Source organism: Schistocerca serialis, chromosome 1 (genome assembly GCF_023864345.2).
Source record: "Schistocerca serialis cubense isolate TAMUIC-IGC-003099 chromosome 1, iqSchSeri2.2, whole genome shotgun sequence".
Classification (NCBI taxonomy): Eukaryota; Metazoa; Arthropoda; class Insecta; order Orthoptera; family Acrididae; genus Schistocerca; species Schistocerca serialis.
Genome location: NC_064638.1, coordinates 738,111,819 through 738,134,748, shown reverse-complemented (window position 1 = coordinate 738,134,748; position 22,930 = coordinate 738,111,819). Strand labels below are relative to the sequence as shown.

At 41.1% G+C, this 22,930-nt stretch overlaps 1 protein-coding gene across 1 annotated transcript in view; it reads right to left on the bottom strand.

Moving 5' to 3' along the window:
• Positions 1-22,930, bottom strand: part of LOC126481754 (carnitine O-palmitoyltransferase 1, liver isoform-like) — a 151,540-nt gene that overhangs the window by 33,607 nt on the left and 95,003 nt on the right. The window contains exon 3 of the mRNA XM_050105712.1: positions 20,069-20,205. Coding sequence (XP_049961669.1) covers positions 20,069-20,205 — 137 coding nt within the window. The remainder of the gene's footprint in view (positions 1-20,068; positions 20,206-22,930) is intronic.

Here is a 22,930-nt window from a genome sequence, read left to right as displayed (position 1 = left end):
TTTTAATAATTTTCTGGCACCTAGAAACAGTGGTCTACACAAATACATCATCTTAGCACCTTCAAAGACAGAGAGAAACACAAAAAAAATTATAACCTAAGTCTTTGACCCGTACAAAACTCTCATGAGTAATTCCTCTTCGTAGGCTTGGACATACAGACCTCATGACACCAGTTCAAACAGCGAGAACATTGAAGCCATACATCTCATTTGGTGTCAGTTGAGAATGATTTGCCGGACATATGACAGTCTACATCCTCATCAAAATCCTCATCATCTGTTGACACAAAGGGGACGTCCGTTTCCAGGTCATTCTTCTTTGAAGATGTTCTTTTACGAGATCATGATGTTTTAGGTTGAGGAGCACTTCTTTTATTTCCAGTTGCAGTTTTTCCCATCTGAAGCTTCCATTTTGTTCTTTGCTTCGTTGTCTTTGCCTTTGCAGCTGTGGAAGGATTACACCCATTAAGTTTGCCATCTGCCTCCAAAACATTAATTTTGTGTGGAGCGCCAGTGAAAGGAAATGGTGAACCTCGTCTTGTATTGGTTGCTGGGGTAGTTACTGGAATATTCCTGATATCCTTGGGGCTAACAACTTTGATAGGGCTAGGCTGTCATTTGGACTAACAACAGATGGCTCAGATATCCGACCTAGAAGTGTCACTAGGCCTATTTGTTTGGGCAGAGACTTCCTTCTCTTGTGATGACTCTTCCACTCTGATTTGATTTTGAGTTTCCTGCTGATGGCTCAGATAATCTGCACCGATATATATCTGCATTGAATGGAGCAATTCCAGTCTTGTGAAAACCACTCGTGGCATTCTGTACTGTTGTTGCACGACTGTAGACTTCTGGAAAAAGAGAAGTTACTTAGAGCTTCCCGACCACTTCATCTGGATGAGTTGCAAGTAATTTTCAATTGCAGATGCATAATAGGTTTTGAGTGGGAACATAGAGGAAACGTTCAATGCTTGTAACTTTTGATGGAGTTGCGTGGAATATTTATATCGAAATCCCATTTGCACGAGCTCTATTGATGACATCTGTATTACGAATATGTGAACAGTATTCACCCAGAGCACAACTGGCTTGTCTTTTGTAGGCTTTGTCATGTTAATAAGGTGCTCAAGCCACTTGGTAAAAAGAGGACCATTGGTTCAATCGGACTTAGGCAGGAATCAATTGAATCGGGGGGTGCACCATTGAGTAGCTCATGTCTCCACCTTTATTGAGTGAAAATTAGCATTGGTGAAACATTTTGCCCGCCTGCCGACATGCAAGTGATTACAGCGATTGTTGCTCCACGTTCTGCAGAAGCAAGCTTTTGTATTTGATTTTTGCCCTTGGTTGCAATTACTCTTCTAGACTTATGCTGGAGAACAGAAATTCCAGTCTCGTCTACGCTGAATGTTCTCATTGCGTCATGATTAATTTTATCAAGTTTTTCTTTTAGAATGGAGAAAAATGCGTCACATTTTCCTTTGTAAATCCCTTCCACAACCACTACTTCAGGTTTCCAGTCTTCGCGTTTTCCCATCCGAAATATCCACAAAAAATGAATCAATTAGATCGGTTATAATTAACCCGTAACAAAGACGAAAGCATTCCAAATTTCGCTCTCCGGACGAAATTAGGACCATGAAAGGGGAGGAAATTAGGTTAAATGTTTCATTTAAACATTGTTGCCGATTCCAACAAAACTAAAGGGAAGACAATAAAGCTGATAGAAAATGTTAAAAAAGAGAAAACAGACCATACCGTGTCACGGATATGAGAAAGGATTTGAGGTGGACATCATTCAAACAAAGGCATTTCTCCTTGCGGCGAGATCTTTTCATGAAATTTGAATCACCATCTTTCTCCTCCGAATGCGAAAATATTTTATTGATGCCGGCCTACATAGGGAGAAACGATCATCATGATGAAATAAGGGAAATCAGAGGTTGCGCGGAAAGATATATGTGTTCATTTTTTCCTCGGGCTGTTCGAGAGTGGGATAATAGATTATGAAGGTGGTTCGACAAAGTCTCTGCCAGACACTTACATGTGATTTTCCGAGCATACGTGTAGATGAAGATGTAGATACATAGGTAATAATTAATTCTAAAATTATATACCTCGATACTGAAATATAATTGTTTGAAACACTTATGATGCTGCATCTAACTGTACGTTTCAAAACAAAATCACCTCTTTGACAAAGATGTCGCTAGATGTCAACGATACTGCAGCAAACTGACTAATGCTAACTGTGCTATTATTTCCTACAGTCACCACCAGACTGCGGCAGTTTATTGGTAAGTAAGGCCAGGGGGCGAAAATAGGTGTAGGGACGAATTATGATGCCTCTACGCTACTGTATTCCAATATGTAAGCTTGGTTAAAACTCATTCGGCAGCTGCAGCTACTACATTGTGAACTGTGTGACGAAGCTTTGGAACAGATACTGAATTAGTAAAGTGTTAAGTACATTATTAAGAGTCTGTTGATGCTCTTCTTTTCCATACCTTTCTATAGATGGAAGGTTTTTCACTTTGTGCTCTTGGAGCGTAACTTCAAGATTGATGAGATATTTCTGGCTGGCCACACCACAAAACGTAGAGTTCTCCAATCCGATAAGCTAATCTACCAACCTTATCTAAATAGTATGAGCTGCATATACTTTACGCCAGTTCAGGGAAGGGATTTTTGTAATTGAATAGATGTTTGTTCTGCATACAGGACGATAATAAATAATTTTTAACCCCTAGAATGACTATCAAAGTAAGTACACTGCCTGACAAAAATGTGAAGCACCCAGAAGATGTGGTCAGGTGCCAGTGTAGCATCGTGCACGTACACATCAACGGCAGATATGTTAATGACTAGAGTTACAATTCTCTGTGACAGGTAGAAAGACTACCGGAGCGTAATGCCGTTGTTCGTGCTTAGTGTTCTTGCAAGTCTAGTAGGGTGTAAAAGGAACGTGAACAGTATCAGATGTTAAATGATCACTGTGAAGAACAGGGTGCTGATTCGAGTGAGGTAGGGTAATCAGCACCTGACAGTATTTCATAGCTGCCTCGTTGTGGGTCTCCATTTGGCCGACTGGTCGAATCGTGGGACATTCAAATGTGACACTGGCCCGATGATGGACTGAATGGGAACTTGAGGGCAGACATACTGGTCGTCAAGGTTCCGGCCGACCACGTCTGATCGCCGCCATGAGAGGAACGCCATATTATGCACTAAGCACATAGTAACTTCACATCTGCTCCTCGCATCCGAGAACAGGTAACGGACTCGCTGTAACATTCTGCGTCATCCCACATTGTTGTTCGCAGGCTACTAGCAGCAGGACTAGGCAAATATTGTCACATGTGTAGGCTGGCGTAAACGCCACCACACACATGGCTGCGTCTGGAACGGTACCGTGACCGAGAAGCATGGATTGCTTATGAATAGCATCGCATTGTCTTCAGCAATGAATTCCGGTTCTGCGCTACTCTGGTTGACCATCGGTCGGAGAATATGGGAGTGACCAACGGAAATATCCCATTCTTCCTAAGTTTTGGAGAGGTATGGCAGTGTTACTCTGCTTGATGGTGTGAGGAAACATTGGGTAAGACTTTAAGTCACGGGCTGTAGTGACTGAGATTACTCTTGTGGCAAAATGGTATGTTACAGACAACCTGTGTCCGCACATGATGCCTCTCAAGTGACACTGTTATGGTGTCATTTATCAATAAGTCAATGCTTGTCTACATATTGCATAGGTCTCTACGAAACATCTGCACGAAGCTGAGGCAGTCCTGTGGCCAGCAAGATACCCAGTTCTGCCCTTACATGTATGAGGATGTGTTCCGCGATGAATCACGGTTCTGCACTGCCCCGGACGGCCATCGTCGGTGAATGTGGCGACGACCTCAGGAGATGTCCTATTCTTATTTTTGGAGAGACACATAGGTGTTACTCCTGCTGTCATGGTGTGGGGAATCATCGGATATGACTTCCAGGAGACGGGTGGTAGTGAGTAAGGAAGCTCTGACGGCACAGCGGTATGTTACGGGCATCCTCGGTCCTTACGTGATCACTTCTCGTTCGACAGTATCGTGGTGGTATTTTCCAACTGTTCAGTGTTCGTCCACACGTACCACGTGTCTCTATGAACTGTCAGCATGATGTTGCGGTGATCCTATGGCCAGCAAGGTCCCCAGATCCGTCGCCGGTAGAAAAAGTATGGGACCAGCTCGAACGTTAACTCTGCCCTAGTGCCACTATCCATATTATCTAGGACCAGTTAACAACAGTTGTGGGCTAGCATAATCTCAGGAGAGATTTCAACGGCTTTAAAACACTTCCCAACTCAATCAGTGCATGCATTCACGCAAGAGACTGTGCAACGTCATACTGACAAGTGGGCACACACTGCCAACTTCTTTGTAAGTTTGTCTCTATTTTGTAATCATTGAAAAAACGTCACATATCCTCTCAACCCGTGAAACTTCATTTCGTTTCCTCCAGTGAAGCTATTATACAAATAAAAAACTCTGTTTCTTAGCATCTATACTGATAAGATCACTCAAAGTGGTTGGCGGAATACGCTTTTTGTTATATCATTCACGCATGGACCGTGGAAGAATGATGGTTTATTTGCTTCCGTGTTATTACTGGCAAATTATTTGTTCACAGTCTTTACAGGAAGTACACGTACTGTGTTTAAAAAAATGCAGTGTTGAAAACCGGTTTTCAAATTTTTCTTTGTACTTTTCCAGTTTTTACCACCTTTGAATTCATTTTTGGCATTAATACAAAATAGGCCTTCTTCGTCTGTCTTTAACTTTGACGATCCCTATCGAGTTTAGGAAACAATGTTAACTTGTTTGAGCAGGATTAATAGGAGGAATTCTTTCTGACAGAGACACTCCTAAGTCCGAAAGAAATCGTAAAGCTGTGATGGCAGCTGTAATTAGGTATTAGCTCATACCACCAATATGTAACACACAATCTTCAGTTGTTCTACTGATATTTATATGTGTGCTTTTGTCATCGGATTCCTCCTTTGAATCATTGGCAGGTTATTTGTTCATTTTCTGAATTGGCTGTCAATTCGAAACGAAGGTAATTAAAATGAGTTTCTGCTGCAAACTTCAGTATTTAGCTAGATAGGTGCAATTTTGTCGAAGGTAAATAGTGTTGTCATTAGTACTACCAGCATGGACGAGGTGTCACCGTGCGGCCTCTGATGTTGATGCCATTGCGAGTGACTGAGCTCAGTTCTAGATCTCCGTATGGAGTCTCATATTCCGCAAAACAAGACGTCGTCGGAACACGGAGTTAAGCCGGAAAATCTCCACGGTACCTTCCAGTGGGTGGAGACCGTGTACTGCCTTCTGGTTTCGGGCATTCTTTTCATTTCGTTCCCATCTTCAGTCTCGATAGAAACGTATTGCTGCACTCGATTTTATGTCGTCGTACTTATATACCGGGTGTCTCACCAATGGGTCGTCAGGCGCATTTTCTGTGGTGTTTCGGTAGATATTTGCAGTTTTATTTCTGCAACGTGTAACTGGAGTCAGCCCAAACAAATACTGCTAATCACGGCTCTCAGGCGGCGCCCAGCGTCGATGGAAAGCGTCGGTTTGTTTCCCACTTCAAACAAAATGATTTTTAAAGTAGAATTTTACGCGCCCATTAGACAGAGCGGTCCCAAATTAATGTAGTACGTTATTCGTTTTGTCTATGTGTATTAACAGGAATAACGAGAACCGCTGCAGCGACGGCACCTCCATGACTTGCAATGACTGCCACCGCCATGTATAAGTGCGCCGTTCAGCCGCTGCTGAAGTACTGATTGCTCTTCGTGTTTTGCTGTCTCTGTTACTGTATATCAGTAAAACGAATATCGCACTAGACTAATCCGTTTTCGCTCTACCGAATGGCCAATTAAAATTCCGATTTATAAATCATTTTGTTTGCATTCAGATACATAATGACGCATTCCGTCGACGCAGGGCGCCTTATGACGGACGTGATGGGCAGTGCTTGATTGGGCTGGCACCAGCTGCACGTTGCAGAAATAAAACTGCAAATATCTGCCGAAGGACCAGAGAAAATTCCCCTGATGACCCATAGGAAAGACACCCGATATAGTGCGTAATTATACACAAAGGACGAGGTACGTCGGGAACCACTGTCAGCCGCTTCCACTGCGGCCTTACCCAGTATAGAACAATGGGACTTAGACACACACATCGTTTCAGTTATCCCCCGTGCCCGGATACTACGTTTCATTTTCAGAGGTTGTCATAAGGTAGAGTTTTCCGTTTATTAATAAATTTAATTAGAGCTTTGTTCATTACAGTCACTAAATTTAAGTATTTCTGACCTTAATCTTGTCTGCACTGTCTTCTGTGCATCTTGATCTTAAAATTTTTGTCACATATATTCTGTACTTCGATTTTCTTCACAGATTACTCAGAATTTAAGAAGAACAACTGAAGTGTTACTTCAAACCCACTTTTAACTCCTTATTGCCGTGTATAGACCTTTCCTATCGACAAACGATTAAGAGATTGGGCTCATATTCGAGATGAAAGAAATTCGAATCGCCGTCCAACCATCGAAAAGTAGGTTACATTTGGTTTTCTAAATCACAACTGGCGTATTGTGAGATGCTGTGGCCTTGAAAGAACACAGCCAATTTTCCTCGTCATTGTCCACATCCGTCTCCAATGACCTTGATATAGATGGGAAGTTAAACTCGGTTTCTTCCTTATGTTTACATCTCCCTACATTCTTACTTTGACTGCTTACTGAATGTGAAGAAGTGAATAAATCGATTATCTCTGTAGCCCTCGAGTGGAGCAAACGCCTCATTATAAGTAATTTACTCCGTCGGTATTTTCTCAACCACGGAGACCCCTGTTAAACAGCAAACATTCCATTATGAAATATCTCTTGTACTTCTCTTTCTTCTTCGTTTTGCCTGTCTGGAGTTTACATTTATTGAAATAGTTTAACGAATGAGTAGCTGTATTTAAATTAATATGTATAACCATCACATTCGCAAATATTAGAATGATATCCAGTACGAAATGTATGTTCCGTAACATTTTCGAGATTTTGGAACTTCATCTATGTACTGAGAATATGGAAGTGATTCTACATTTCGAGATATTATTTATTTTCCACCTCCATGGCATAAATCTGAAAAGGAATAAAGAAATACTGGAGTTTGACGTCCCACCGATATCGAGGACATTAGAAGCGTAACACGGCCAGAACGTTGTCAAAATATGTTTGAAGAGATCATCTCAGGATTCCTTTAATGCGGATCTCTGGGCGAGGCTTAAGACTCCGCCCCTACCAAATACAAGTCCAGAGTCTCAAGCAGTGTGCCACGTGTCTAGGTGAAATAAAGTCTAGCTGAGAATGTCTCAAGTTTGCCATAGAGACACCATACGGCAGTACCCTTTAGAGCTGTAATGGGACGTTCAATGTTATGTTTGATAGAGTACCTGTATGAGTGGTGTCTACAAATGTGTTCATCTCTAAATCTTTTTCGTAATTATACTCTATGAGCTGTGATGGAACTGAATACCTGAATGTTCTTCACCAGAATATGAAAAGCGAACATTTTTTTGTAACTTAGCATCAGTTTCTCACAATATGATCAGTTTAATTGTCAAAGTATACTATAACATAATATCCGTAGGGATTCTGGCCCACTTTGTTTACATTTGTGAGAACACATGAACAGGTCAGTGCCCTACCCATGATGTCACAAGCAACGCCCTCTTCTTCAGTGACGCCATCGCCCTTGGCAATGATGTCGTCATTCTTATCAATGGCATCAATATCATCATCATCATGTGGCAATCCACGGTCTCGCGCCCCCCTCCCACACTCCCTCCCCTCTCCACCCAATCACACCATAGTACTGTAGCGGGTTGTAGCGGGTATTAAAATGAGACAGCCAGTCGCATTGCAGCTGTCAAGTTACGTATGATTCGACTGAATTGAGTAAACATCGTGCCAAGTTCAAAACCTTACGTAAGCTTCACTTGAATTGCATAAAAATAGCGTCACATTCAAAGATATTTGCCCCTGAGTTGCGTTAATTGGTGTCATTCATCATACACCCACACACACACACACACACACACACACTGGGCTCTGTATTTCATCTCTTTGTCTCTGTAAAACACTAATTAAATTTCATCTCAAGTGTGTGCACACAGCATCAAAATTTACATACAACATTTCCGCATCTGCCTCATCATTATCATATTAAGCGAAATTTACACACCACAAAAAATGTTTATGTCAAATACTGCACTGCCTCAATAAATTCACTGCACGCGCCTCTCATTCTCTCTGTCTCACACACACTCCTCTGTCTCCCCCTCCCCCTCTCCCCCCCATCTCTCTCTTTCTATTTCTCTCTCTCTCTCTCTCTCTCTCTCTCTCTCTCTCTCTCTCTCTCTCACGCATAAATGCGCACACACACTATCTGTCTGTAATGCTTGCTTTGACTTTCAGTATAAATCATTTGTCGTCTTATGCTGTGACACAGTGGAAACGTACAAACGAAATACACATTCTACTTCAACCTCAACATTTTTTAGAATATCATCTATTGCAAATAGTGGGTTGCTGCAATTTGAGTACATATTTCAAATATTTCCATTATAGAATAAAATTTTGAAAACTGTACCTGCCTTAGTAAAATACAAATGACACTGAATTGCCCCTTTAGGACCAACAGTAAACTGTCTGAATAATATATTCTTAATTTAACAATCAACCAGTTTGTTATACTGAAGCAAAATCCTTCGTTGTGGTAAATAAGTTCATAATTGGAATCCGTAAAGCACTCCCTCTTAAGCGAATGTATTATTTTCACGTTTACGTCTGATAAAGTGTTTGGATCGTAACCAGAACCAATGACTTTGTATGTGAGAACTAAAAATTCTTGTGAATTAAAAACCAAACCACAACAGTCTTCTTTTAGAGAGGGATCATTAGCTTCTGTTACAGTTCTACTGTTTGATACTTTATGAAAAGGAACTGACTTTTTTATATACATCGTTTTTTTAAAGTAGGTCCTTATGAAAATCAAAAGAAATTTCATTAGTTTCTATGAATATTTTTGTAATCAACTGAGTCCATTTTGCTCATTCTTTCACAATATATTATGCACACGGTGCTGCTGTTGAAAAGTCAATTTCACTATCACTGATGACAGAATCTCGACAGCAGATATATTTTGTAATCCTTCAGGAAGCGAGCACTGCTGCATCATGTGCTCATTACTGAGTGACACTGTTCTTTCTCTATCACGAAAAAAATTTGGAAATTTGTTATAAGTCCTATGGGACCAAAATGCTGAGGTCATCGGTTCCTAAACTTACACACCACTTAATCTAACTTAGACTAACTTACGCTAAAGACAACTCACACACCCATGCCCAAGGAGACTCGAACCTCCGACAGGGGCAGCCGCGCGAACCGTAACAAGGCGCCTGAGACCGCACGGCTACCCCGCGCGGCTCTCTATCACCGGATAGTCTTTCAGTGCAATACGCACTCCTGCCCTCACACAGATTCTTGTAAGTCTGCAGCATTTGCTGTCTTGAACTATAACAAGTAACTGATAAGAAAAATATAAATTTTGTTAGTAGCAGTAGTATGTAGTGCCCGTCAGACTTACATTTTGTGTCCAAAAAGAGGATAGCATTTAATGACGGCAATCGCTACGGCGATCATAATGATGTTGTGTAGGATGGTTCAGCAACAAGCTACGCACAGTGGGATTTATACTTTTATAAAACTCCGTAATGCTGAGTCAACAAGTTGAAACCACTTCCAACTTGTGCAGACAGATGAAAAATGTGATCAGTCAAGAAGTTGTAAAATTAGTCAACAAGTCCTGTTCTGTCAACATAAGCATCACATTCCGCTCTCCTCATTTAAAGGAACAAAATGTCAAAGGCATGACTGCTACATGATACGCCTATTCAAGGAAAGTTAGCCACAATTTTGGGGATAAAAAATTAATTACTGATGTTTAACTCATGCATCATAAATAAAACCATAGCATCTCACAGGTGTACACAGCTGAAACGAGTGGATGCCACTCCTCAGGAAGTGAGATAGATACTCTGCAAAGTGGTATGTTGCATGCCTACTCTGTTAAGTGGCAGGCAAGTACATGATATTGGCACAATAATTTTGTCTATATTTTCAATTCTACTCTGAAATCAAACACGATAGTTTATCATCTGTTCTCAAGAACCAGTGCGTGCTGCTCAATATGAAAAATGTTTGCAGATCCGTGAACACACGGTGTTTTCGAGCATCTTTCAACTGATGTTCTCATTCATTCAGCGACTGAGTCTCTAACTTTATTATCATGTAAGTTATTGCCTGGCACTTTAGATTGGGTCATGTTACAGCATAACTGTAACAAATTGTCCCCCATGTTACAGCAAAACTGTGACACTGGACATCAATATAGGATGTGACTACTCTTCCCGTTTATCGTGGCTTGAACTCTGCTGGGGAAGCAATCAACGAGGTGTCTGAGTGTCTGTCGAGGAAAGCAATCCATTCTTCCTCAAGACGCGAAGGCATAGAAGGTAATGATAATGGACGTTGGGGCTGGAGCAAATTTGACGTTCCATCCAGTCCCATAGGTGTTCCATCGGGTCCAGGTCAGGTCTCCGGGCAGTTCAGTCCATTTTAGAAATGTCATTGTCCACAAACTATCGTCTTACAGATGCATTATGACACAGTGCATTGTCATGACGATACAAACGACCATCATCTCCGAAATGTTCCTATACTGTGTGTAAAATACGTTTATACCCTTCTGCAGTTAGCGTTTTCTTAATATCAATGAGTGTACAAACCTTAACCACTAAAAACATCCCCATTACAGCGTGATTAACCATTCCAAATCAATAGTTTTCAGTCACCCACTGCCTAGTGGCACCACTCATTACACCAACTAATGTGTCACTTAGCATTTCCCAGAGAAATTTATGGTTTATGAGGAGCTGGTCGACCAATGTACCTCATTACCGGCCGGAGTGGCCGTGCGGTTCTAGGCGCTACAATCTGGAACCGCGAGACCGCTACGGTCGCAGGTTCGAATCCTGCCTCGGGCATGGATGTGTGTGATGTCCTTAGGTTAGTTAGGTTTAAGTAGTTCTAAGTTCTAGGGGACTGATGACCTCAGAAGTTGAGTCCCATAGTGCTCAGAGCCATTTGAACCATTTTTGTATATCATTGTTTTTACTCGTTACGCATTCACTGTGGTACCTCTACTACTGGCGGCACTTTGGAACTTCCAGGTGATTTCTGCTGATGATTTCATGCAATTCCTTAAGATCGTCCTCCTCAGTACTCGACATTCCCCGTCCAAAAGTACACGAGTTCTGCTTGGTCTTGGTTTAGCTGTGATTTTTCCTTCACATTTCCACTTCATAATCGCATCACCAACATTTGACTTGGGCAGCTTTAGAAGGGTTTAGATGTCCTTGATAGATTTGTTCCTCTGGTGACATCCAATGACTAGACCAGTTCAAAGTCGCTGAGCTCTCTTGCCCATCAGATTCTGTAGTTACTGCTTCTCTGCTGACAACGCAATATTCTCTCTCCCCCTTTATACTGGAGGTTCCTTCCCTCATGACATGGTATTTTATTCGTACAAACTGCTAAAAAGAACAAGAAGTCAAAAAATACCACAAGGTATGCATTCCTACAGACCATGTTGTTGTTGTTGTGGCCTTCAGTCCTGAGACTGGTTTGATGCAGCTCTCAATGCTACTCTATCCTGTGCAAGCTTCTTCATCTCCCAGTACCTACTGCAGCCTACATCCTTCTGAATCTACTTAGTGTATTCATCCCTTGGTCTCCCTCTACTATTTTTACCCTCCACGCTGTCCTCCAATACTAAATTGGTCATCCCTTGATGCCTCAGAACATGTCCTACCAACCGATCTCTTCTTCTAGTCAAGTTGTGCCACAAAATTCTCTTCTCCTCAGTCCTGTTCAATACCTCCTCATTAGTTATGTAATCTACCCAACTAATCTTCAGCATTCTTCTGTAGCACCACATTTCGAAAGCTTCTATTCTCTTCTTGTCCAAACTATTAATCGCCCATGTTTCACTTCCATATATGGCTACACCCCATACAAATACTTTCAGAAACGCCTCCTGACACTTCAATCTACACTCGATGTTAACAAATTTCTCTTCTTCAGAAGCACTTTCCTTGCCATTGCCAGTCTACATTTTATATCCTCTCTACTTCGACCATCATCAGTTATATAGCAAAACTCATTTACTACTTTAAGTGTTTCATTTCCTAATCCAATTCCCTCAGCATCTCCCGACTTAATTCGGCTACATTCCATTATCCTCGTTTTGCTTTTGTTGATGTTCATCTTATATCCTCCTTTCGAGACACTATCCATTCCGTTCAACTGCTCTTCCAAGTCCTTTGCTGCCTCTGACAGAATTACAATGTCATCGGCGAACCTCAAAGTTTTTATTTCTTCTCCATGGATTTTAATGCCTACTCCGAATTTTTCTTTTGTTTCCTTCACTGCTTGCTCAATATACAGATTGAATAACATCGGGGATAGGCTACAACGCTGCCTCACTCCCTTCCCAACCACTGCTTCCCTTTCATGCCCCTCGACCCTTATAACTGCCATCTGGTTTCTGTACAAATTGTAAATAGCCTTCCGCTCCCTGTATTTTACCCCTGTCACCTTCAGAATTTGAAAGAGAGTATTCCAGTCAACATTGTCAAAAGCTTTCCCTAAGTCTACAATGCTAGAAACGTATGTTTGCCTTTCCTTAATCTACCTTCTAAGATAAGTCGTAGGGCCAGTATTGCCTCACGTGTTCCAGTATTTCTAAGGAATCCAAACTGATCTTCCCCGAGGTCAGCTTCTACCAGTTTTTCCATTCGTCTGTAAAGAATTCGCGTTAGTATTTTGCATTAGTGACTTATTAAACTGATTGATCGGTAATTTTCACATATGTCAACACCTGCTTTCTTTGGGATTGGACACAGACACAGACCATAATGAAATGGAATGGATGAGAATGTCAAATAGCCATGCAAAACGAATTTCATTCACTTAGATGCCAAAGTTTCTAGAGAAGATAGTTTTACGTTGATGTTTACATATAATTTCTGCACTCACTCATGTTGTGCTAAAAGATTTGTCTTGTTTGCAAGTAATACATTTTCTCTATCACATGAACGTCGATGCTCTGAAAATATTTGGACATCGCCTTTTGTTAAGTCCCAAATCGTGTAACACGGCGAAGGCAGCGGCGAACGGCTGTCACCGGTCGGCAGCACGCAAGTAGATGGAATTGATAAGATACTGTTACTGGAACTTGCAGGACTCATCTGTGGGAGGTAGGGAGTAGGAGCTAATTTCACAACAAAATTACAATTATTGGTAAAAAGAAACACCCAGTGTAGCCATGCAGGACAGAGGTGATAAACCAACACTTGGATCTGAGTTCCTTGAATGTGCATATATGTTTCCTGTTACTTAAAATACAGACGTTTGACACATGCATTTAAGATTTAATTTCCTTGATTATGCATACCCTGAAGAAGACATTCCTTCTCAAGATCTTAAACAAGGAAATGTGGAAAACGAAATATGATGCTTATTTCAACAAGACGGCACTTATATACCTTTCTTCCAGTTGGAACAGTTTCAAACACGTCTAGCACTGGTGGGAACGTGGAGACTAGACATTTAAAGTGAGATAAGAAAATTACTTCAATGGACATGTTCAGATTCTTTCCCACCACCATTTGCTGATTCAGCAAGAAGGTTTGGAAGTACTTAGAAGTATTCGAAACAATTCAGTTAACTCAGCAGGATGGGGCGGGGGGGGGGGGGAGGGGTATAAAAACAGAGTTACCACTTGATGCTTGGTACTGATGTGCCATTATAGCCAACATCCTTGTCCAATGCTTTTTCTTTCAAGGACACGTGTACACGTGTGCAAATCTCCAAAAAAATATTAATATGACGTATACATTAGTATTAACAATGTTACATCTTGCACCTATTGATTACTTGCTGTAACTTACCCATGTTTTTATTTTTATTTTTGCCGCTGAGTGCTGCAGTTTCTGCTGGCAGCTGGAGAAAGCAGTGACTGTAGTCCACAGAAAAATAGATACGTTCACAACGAAATGCAACTCGTGTGGCAATCCTCTACAAAAAGAAAAATGTAAATCTTTCATCTTTCAACTACTGATTCTGCTTCTTCGCGAAACATTTCTGTTGATGGGAATTTGTTATGCATGTTTCAGAGTTGCGTTCCTTTTGACCGTTTCCAGTCCATTCAGACATTGCCATATATATAAATGCTACTATGATGTCTTTCCCAAATCAGCCTAATTTCTGTAACTCAAAGATGCTGTTTTCTTATCCAATATTGCAGAATCTGCAACAGCGGCTGACGTCTAGCACTCGATCGGTACAGCGGTTGGAGATCAGCAGTGGCTGTTGTCCAGTACCCGGCCGAAGAAGAAGACTAACGGAGACCACTGATGGACAGGTTTCTCGGTAGGCAGAACATCATGCACATTATTATCGACTTTGAAACTAACCCAGTAACATTATTGTATTTGTATCAGGTTCGCACTAATGGATGAACCAACGCCTAAACAAAATTAGATGCAATCAATGATCTTGCATGGCTCGCTATTGAGTCCATATTTCAATATGAAAAGGAACGAGCATGTAAGAGGACTGTGGTAGGGAAGGCGAATGGTCGACTTCAGTTTACTGGAAGAATTTTAGGGAAGTGTGGTGTAAAGGAGACAGCATGTAGGACACTGGTGTGACTTATCCTTGAATTCCGCTCCAGGGTTTGGGATCCGTACTAGGTCGGACTGAAGGAGGACATCGAAGCAGTTCAGAGGCGGGCTGCTATATTTGTTATCGGTAGGTTCGAACAACACTTAAGTGGTACGGAGATACTTCGGGAAATCAAGTGGCAATCTCTGGAGGAGAGGCGACGTTCTTTTCGAGGAACACTATTGAGAAAACTTAGAGAACCGACATTTGAAGCTGTTTGCCGAATTATTCTCACATACGTTGCGCGTAAGGACCATGAAGATAAGATACGAGGAATTAGGGCCCATACGGAGGCATATAGATAGTAGTTTTTCCCTAACTCTGTTTGCGAGTGGAACAGAAAGAGAAATGACTAGTAGTGGTATAGGGTACCCTCCGCCACGCACCGTACTGTGGCTTGCGGAGTATCTATGTAGAAGTATGTAGAAGTAGACTATGTACTAGTCTGATATATAATAGTGGTAGCTTTAAAGAGCCTAGACGTTTCTTGCATGCCTGTTATTACGTTTTTCAGAACAGAGTCCGTCTACTTAACGAACATCTTAAAATCAAATTTTTGCTAGAATGCAAATTTCTGTTTTCCAAATCAGGCGAAGAAAAACAATCGTATCTCAATACAAAGAATGTGTGTTTAATGCCATCCAAATTGCACATCGATGGTACTCTACTAAAGTTACTGACAAGCTGTTAAAGAAACTTGTGACTTTTCGAGAGGCGTATTAGCGTTGAAAGAAATAGCTCAGCTGCACGTTAATGTAAAGTTTCTTATGCAAAGCTGAACAAAAAACCGCACAAGGTCACAGCAGATAAACATGCAGTAATAAATGTCAACTCAAAACACAGTGCTTGTTTTATATAATCAGTTCTAGAAGTTTTATATTCTGTAAATAACCATGTAGGTCTTGAAGCGAAATATTGGCCACATGTGAACAAATTAAACTCTGTTAATACACCGTTCCCTCTAGAACTGGAACAAGTTCACATTTTCGAAAAGCAGAATGAGTATGCCTCTGTTAATGTCTACAGCAACCATCATTCAGATTATAATTGGATGGTTTGTAAATGACAAGAGGGATGAGAAAAAAATTCAAGTTATACCACTTTATGTTACAATGCACCATTGCAAGAAACATACAAATCTGTTGATGTTGCAGGTTCCTATTACAAAAAGCAACCAAATGAAGTTATCTTTTGTAATTTATGCTGATACAGATGTACATTAGAACAAGTTACTACTTGCAGTCATAGTAGTAACTGTGGCTCATATTCTGATGAAATACGTTTAACTATAGCCTATTACAACTGTAGTATTCAGAGTTTAAATCGTTTAGAGGTTGCGGTTGCATGAAATTGTTTACTGAACAACTGTATTCAATGGCTGAGAACGTGAAAGAGTTTTCATTGCAAAATAAGAGGATGGAAGTAGGTCCCAAAGAGGAATTAGCGTTTTACTCGGCAGTTTTTTTGCCAACATATTTGCCAGGAACCATTTAAAGAAGGAGATATTAAACGTAGGGACCACTGCCATTTCACTGGTGCATATCCAGGTATAGCACATGCCAGGTGTAATGTACTCTACTGATCTCTCTATACAGTTCTAGTCACATTCCAAAATCTGAAGAATTACGACAGACATTCCTTCATCGTAAACATATGTGAACAAACGACAATGTATGGTGACAAAGAAGTTAAATCACGTTCGTGTTTCTCTGCGGCATCGAATAGGGACAAATATAAATCATTTGTTAAGGGTACTGCAGTACTGCACCAAGAGAGGCACTGTAATTTTAAATTTAGAATTATCAGTTCACTGAGTTTTTTATGTGCTCATTCAAAAATGAGCAACATACCTGTAATCAGATGAACTCAAGATAATGAGGACGTGTTTCTCCGATAATTTGTCCGCAGCTCGTGGTCGTGCGGTCGCGTTCTCGCTTCCCACGCCCGGGTTCCCGGGTTCGATTCCGACTTTGATAAAGGTCGGATTGTAACCTATCGCGATTGCGGTTTATCGTATCGCGACATTGCTGCTCGCGTTGGTCGAGATCCAATGACTGATAGCAGAATATGGAATCGGTGGGTTCAGGAGGGTAACACGGAACGCCGTGCTGGATCCCAACGGCCTCGTATCACTAGCAGTCGAGATGACAGGCATCTTACCCGCATGGCTGTAACGGACCGTGCAGCAACGTCTCTATCCCTGAGTCAACAGATGGGGACGTTTGCAAGACAACAACCATCTGCACGAACAGTTCGACGACGTTTGCAGCAGCATGGACTGGGGTCAGGGATTTTCTCTGCCTCGTGATGACTGGGTGTTGTGTGCTGTCCTTAGGTTAGTTATTTTTAAGTAGTTCTAAGTTCTAGGGGACTGATGACCATAGATGTTAAGTCCCATAGTGCTCAGAGCCATTTTTTTCTCTGATAATCTACTCTTTAATCTAGTTAATCAGAAGGGAATTTATCCATATGACAATATGAGTAATGAATCGGTTTCACTGGAAGATTAATTAGTTTCAACTGAAAAACTTATTAGCAGGAGAAAAGATAACAGGAGATGAGTAGCTAAGACGCAATATGCGGAATGCATTCAAGTCTACAACACCCGAAAACTATGCTGTCTTATATTTGAAAACCAACGTGCTACTTCTTGCTGATGTGTTCCAAAACTTTTACAGTCTATGTCTTTAAAACTATGATTTGGATCATGTGCATTACATTGCTGCACTTGGCTTGTCATTGGATGCTCTGTTGCAAATTGCTAAAGTAGAAAAAAAAAATGTTCAAATGTGTGTGAAATCTTATGGGACTCAACTGCTAAGGTCATCAGTCCCTAAGCTTACACACTACGTAACCTAAAGTATCCTAAGGACAAACACACACACCCATGCCCGAGGGAGGACTCGAACCTCCGCCGGGACCAGCCGCACAGTCCATGACTGCAGCGCCTGAGACCGCTCGGCTAATCACGCGGGGCGCTGAAGTAGAATTGCAGCTGTTACCTATATCGCACAACACCACTCTGATAAAAGAGGCATAAGAGATGGTATTGTCCATTGTTCTTAGAGGCATGCTGTTTCCAAAAACAGATTCATGGCTAGTTATGATGATAAAATTGGTGAATCTTACATTATACATCAACATATGAGTAGCCATTACAGCTGGACTATGTTACAGTAGCTTTCAGTGTCCAATACTGTATGGATTTCTCCTGAGAGTGTTGAAACTTTTGATGTGGAAGAAAACATACCAGACGATTCTGACACAGGGTACATTTTAGAAGTGGCTCGAAGTAGCAGAGAATATTCGCAACTTTCTTTGAGAGTACCTTTACGTCGAGATAAACGTCAGCAGTAGCATCCAAACCCATGAATTAATTTCGACCTTGTATGATAAGGAAAACTATGTTATTCACTACAAAAATGTGAAACAATATATTCGACATAAATTGGTTTTAAATGTATTCACAGAATTTTATCATTTATATAAGTCCCTTGAAGCAAGTCTTACACTGAAATTAATGCACAAAAACATATGAAAGCAAACAGTGACTTCGAAAAAACTTTTTTCGAACTGAGAAATAAAAATTTCTTTAGAAAAACCACGCAAAATGTGCAAATCATGCAGGACACAACAATAGCTACAGCTGGAAAGGTGGATTGGAGCAACTACATTAATTTCCAAATCAATTTTTCACAGGAGTATAATTTTTAACGAAAATTTAGTTGGCACTGAATTGTACAGGCTTAATGTACTCTTTTAAATGCGCATTGCATTAGGAATTGCTACTTTGTATATTCTGAAAACCTTCTTATTGACTTTCGTTACGGGTATATATTAATCAAGTTTCCGGCAAATCATGTAAAACTACGCAGCACAAACATCACTAGCTTAATTTATCACGTTAAAACTCTAACATTTACGAGGATATCAGGAATGATATCCGTACAAGGTCTGATACTTCGGCTTTCCCTGTAAATAACGGATAGTATGTTCCACTTGCGGACATAAGATATGTGGAAATAATAAATGACGAACTGAGTGGTGAAGTCATCACCGAATTCGTTACTCTACAAGCAAAGATTTATGCGCTCGAGGCTGAGTCTGGACGCGTATTGCAGAGCGAACGAGTAGGTAAAACGCTGTCCTATTAATGGGTTAAACGTAGATGTTTACAGTCAACGTGTGTTGGATTCGGAAGTTAAAAAAACTCTGGGATATGTTATTCAATCAAAGCACCATGTAATTTCTGCTATTAAACAACACTAACTAGGCTTATCTGCACAGGACCATAAACCTTTTATGCTTCCAGATAAGGTGAATACATTGGCTCCGGTTACTACGATCTGAAAAATTATGATTATGATTGATTTTATTGTAAATTATTTAAAGAGTTGAAAAATGTAGAAAAACGTAAAAAGTGTGTGTGTGTTTGTGACTTTCATTAATAATGAAGCTTGGGTACTTACACTTCTTTGCAAAGAGCCCAAAAAAATTCAGTTCCATACTTTTTTGAACAAGGCCCAACAACTTTAGATCGACTTTTTTTTAACATGGAGCATAATTTAGGTTTGTGTGTGTGTGTGTGTGTGTGTGTGTGTGTGTGTGTGTGTGTGTGTGCGCGCGCTGAATGGAGTAAACTTATGCAATTCAGAGGCAAGTATCTATCAACATGCTTACTAACAATTATCTTTGACCATGGCACCATTTTATGCAATTCAGAGGCAAATATCTTTGTACTTGGCGCCCTTTTTACGCAGTTCGAATGAAGTAATTTGACAGCTATATTGTGACTGGCTGGCTCATTTTAATATCCGTGGTGACTGGATATGGGGAGGGGGGGTGGGGAAGAGGGAGGACATGAATTGCAGCGTGATGGTAACGACCTCATTGATAAGTCTGATGAATCATTGATAAGAGTAATAACGTGACTGACAAGGATGGTGTAGCCTGTGTGTCATGGATAAGGCACTGAGCTGCTCACGTGACGTCACAAATGTAAACGAATTGGCCCAGAGTCTCCACGGATACATACTGTCTATTATCGAGAAAGGATGTATGTAACTTATATTGTCGCTGAATTTATTTTATTATAGCATCAGCACATGTTCCAATAATGCAACATGCCACAACACTTAACAGCTACAGTTAATGCTAGATATGTAGGCATTACCTTTCAATATGAGTGACTGCTCCATCAACCATCTGCGGTATTACTCCAACATCTGACATATACAAGGCGACGGTGACGGCACAGGCAGCTACAGCACTTCGTAAGGAAAAGGGATAAATCCTGCACTTCAGGTTGTTCTGGAAACCAGACAAAAAAACGAACTCGTGAAAAATATCAACTGGAAGTTTATTTATCAAATATAAATTTGAGATATTGCAAACAACGATCATACTTCCTTCAGCTCAAACTTCTAGTTCCACGCAGAAAATAAAAATAAAAATATAACTATTACACCACTATTACACCACCGTCTAAACATATTAAAAACAAGTTGAATTCTGGAGCATGCAATACATCTGTAAAAAACGATATTTTTAAGCTGTTAAGTTTTTCGTACGTTCTTACTGTTTCGACCTGCTTTGTTAAAATAAGCACGTTGTAATTTCCAAACACTACCTACGGTCACTAAGGACATAGTATTGAAATCAAATAGCAGATATTTCAGTTAATGTAGGTTTTGTGCATTGGTTTCCTGAAATGTGAAAGAACTGTTAACATTGCAACTAATGCCTGGAAATACACGCATTTTCTGGTTAACATTTCACAAGTTTCCATTTTATACTCCCTGAACATCATAAGGCTTGAGGTACCAGAGAGAATACTCCGACATATCCGTACAAACCAGTGCGTGTGCCTCATGGTTGTGCTCCATGTAAATATCTTTTGCTGCGACCACTGTGAAGGTCTGAAACAAGAGGTGTCAGTTTGCTCGTCTGCATTTACGGTGGAGCGAAGACGATTGATGTTTATCCGCTTCCACGCTTAACAAGTGGCTCTGAGCACTATGCGACTCAACTTCTGAGGTCATCAGTCGCCTAGAACTTAGAACTAATTAAACCTAACTAACCTAAGGACATCACACACATCCATGCCCGAGGCAGGATTCGAACCTGCGACCGTAGCGGTCACGCGGTTCCAGACTGAAGCGCCTTTAACCGCCCACGCTTAACAGCATCTGGTATTTACGCCTTCTGGATGATAGGTAAGCACACGCTCAACGGTGATAGATACCTTAGTAAAAACTTGTTCTTTCAGCTTTTTCAGCCGTTTCATAAGATATAATAGCTTTCACCTAGCAACATTACCTAGAGTTAACCTTTACCGGGCCCGCAACCGCTCTGATGTAGATTGGATAAGCATGACAACAAACGCGTCACTTTTCCTGTTTTGCTTGCTCCCTACCTGCTCGCCAGCCTTTTTAGTCCTAGCGATAAGTAGGCCGTTAAGAGAACAGGTTTGGTATCGCCCTTGCCCAGCATAGCACTCAACAGCCTTGCTCGGTTATTCCAGTCTCGAAAATCTACCTTTAATTACGTCTCCGTTCATATAAAAGCTTTAGGTTGGATTCCAGATTACATCGCAGGATATTTTCTAGTAGTCTCTTTAGCTAATTTTCTGTACAGGTATAGTCTTTTATTCACAAAAGTCTTCATCGCATTTGGTATATAATTTTGTTATCAAGTTCACTAGAGGCGATCAAGGCATTTGAGAATAATAATAATAATAATAATAATAATAATAATAATAATAATAACAACCCGTGTGCCTCAACGGTCTGGTGCAAGTCCTTCGACTGGACGCCAGTTCGACGACTAGCGTGTCAGTTACCTACTACAGTAATCCTACTGGGGAAAGGGCACCTACAGATAACATGGAATCGGAGTCACGTGTTGTTCCCAATGAATCTTCACATAAATGAGATGTGATAGCTAAGTTAAAGGCAGTGCCCCGAAACACGCTATCACGCTTTACCTAACATTGGTTCGCCCACTGTTAGAGTATGCGGCCGTGGTCTGGGGGAAAGCCCCAGATGCTCACATTGTGACTCTGCAGCGGATACAGAACCGCGCCCTGAAGACTGCTATGTATCTTCCGAGGCGCTTCTCGACGCGCCAACTTCACGAGGACACCGGGATCCTGCCTCTCCGAGACAGGTTTCGCGCCATCGCCAGGAAGTTCTACGAGAAGACGGGACGCTCCCGCAACCGTCTCATCCGTGGACTGGGCCAACAACCTCATCACAGGCCAACCACGCGTTGGCCTGACCTGCTGAGGGATTAAGTTTTGCTAATCCATCAACAGAGTATGTCTTTCTCTTTTTTCAGGTTACACCAGCTAGGACCAATCAACAAGAGTGGTAATATATCTTTCTCTCTTTTACAGGAACCGCAGAAATGACAAATTTTGTCTAAGCTGCACCACCTCGAGCCAAGGATAGGCTCGTCTTTTCAACGTCAGCGTCAAGTTAAAGGCAGACTGATACATCCCACTGTGAGTTAACGAGCTTCCCGCTCTCATTTAAATATGTGGGTGAAAGAGTCAGCCTTCAGTACGAACCCTGTCGTCCAGGACTGTGTGCCACAAAGAGCGCAGATTCGCCTCGAGGTGCGAAAATTCACAGGCGTCTATTATGCTGAATGAGGCCTAAGTGCTGTAGTGTGCGAGTGAGACAGACCAGAACCTACGTCATAGGGAAATCCCGTAGAAGCCGTTTGTGGCCAGGGAGATGTAGCAGTGTTAAATATGACGGACCGAAGATCGGCTATAAAGGGAAACATATATGAAAACTATTTAACCCTGTATTAATGCAGGGAATGACGCCTGAATCCACAGTAATTTTAATCTACCATCCTCCATAAATTTTCATGGTGATCGCAATAAAACTTAAATATTGATCATATCTATAATAGTTTAGGATTTACTGTTAAAGTGAAATTCACAAGTTTTGTAACAAAGTCATGAAGGCTAAAATCTGAACGCTTCGGTCGATCTTGACGATCGACATTTCATATAGAAGCGCAT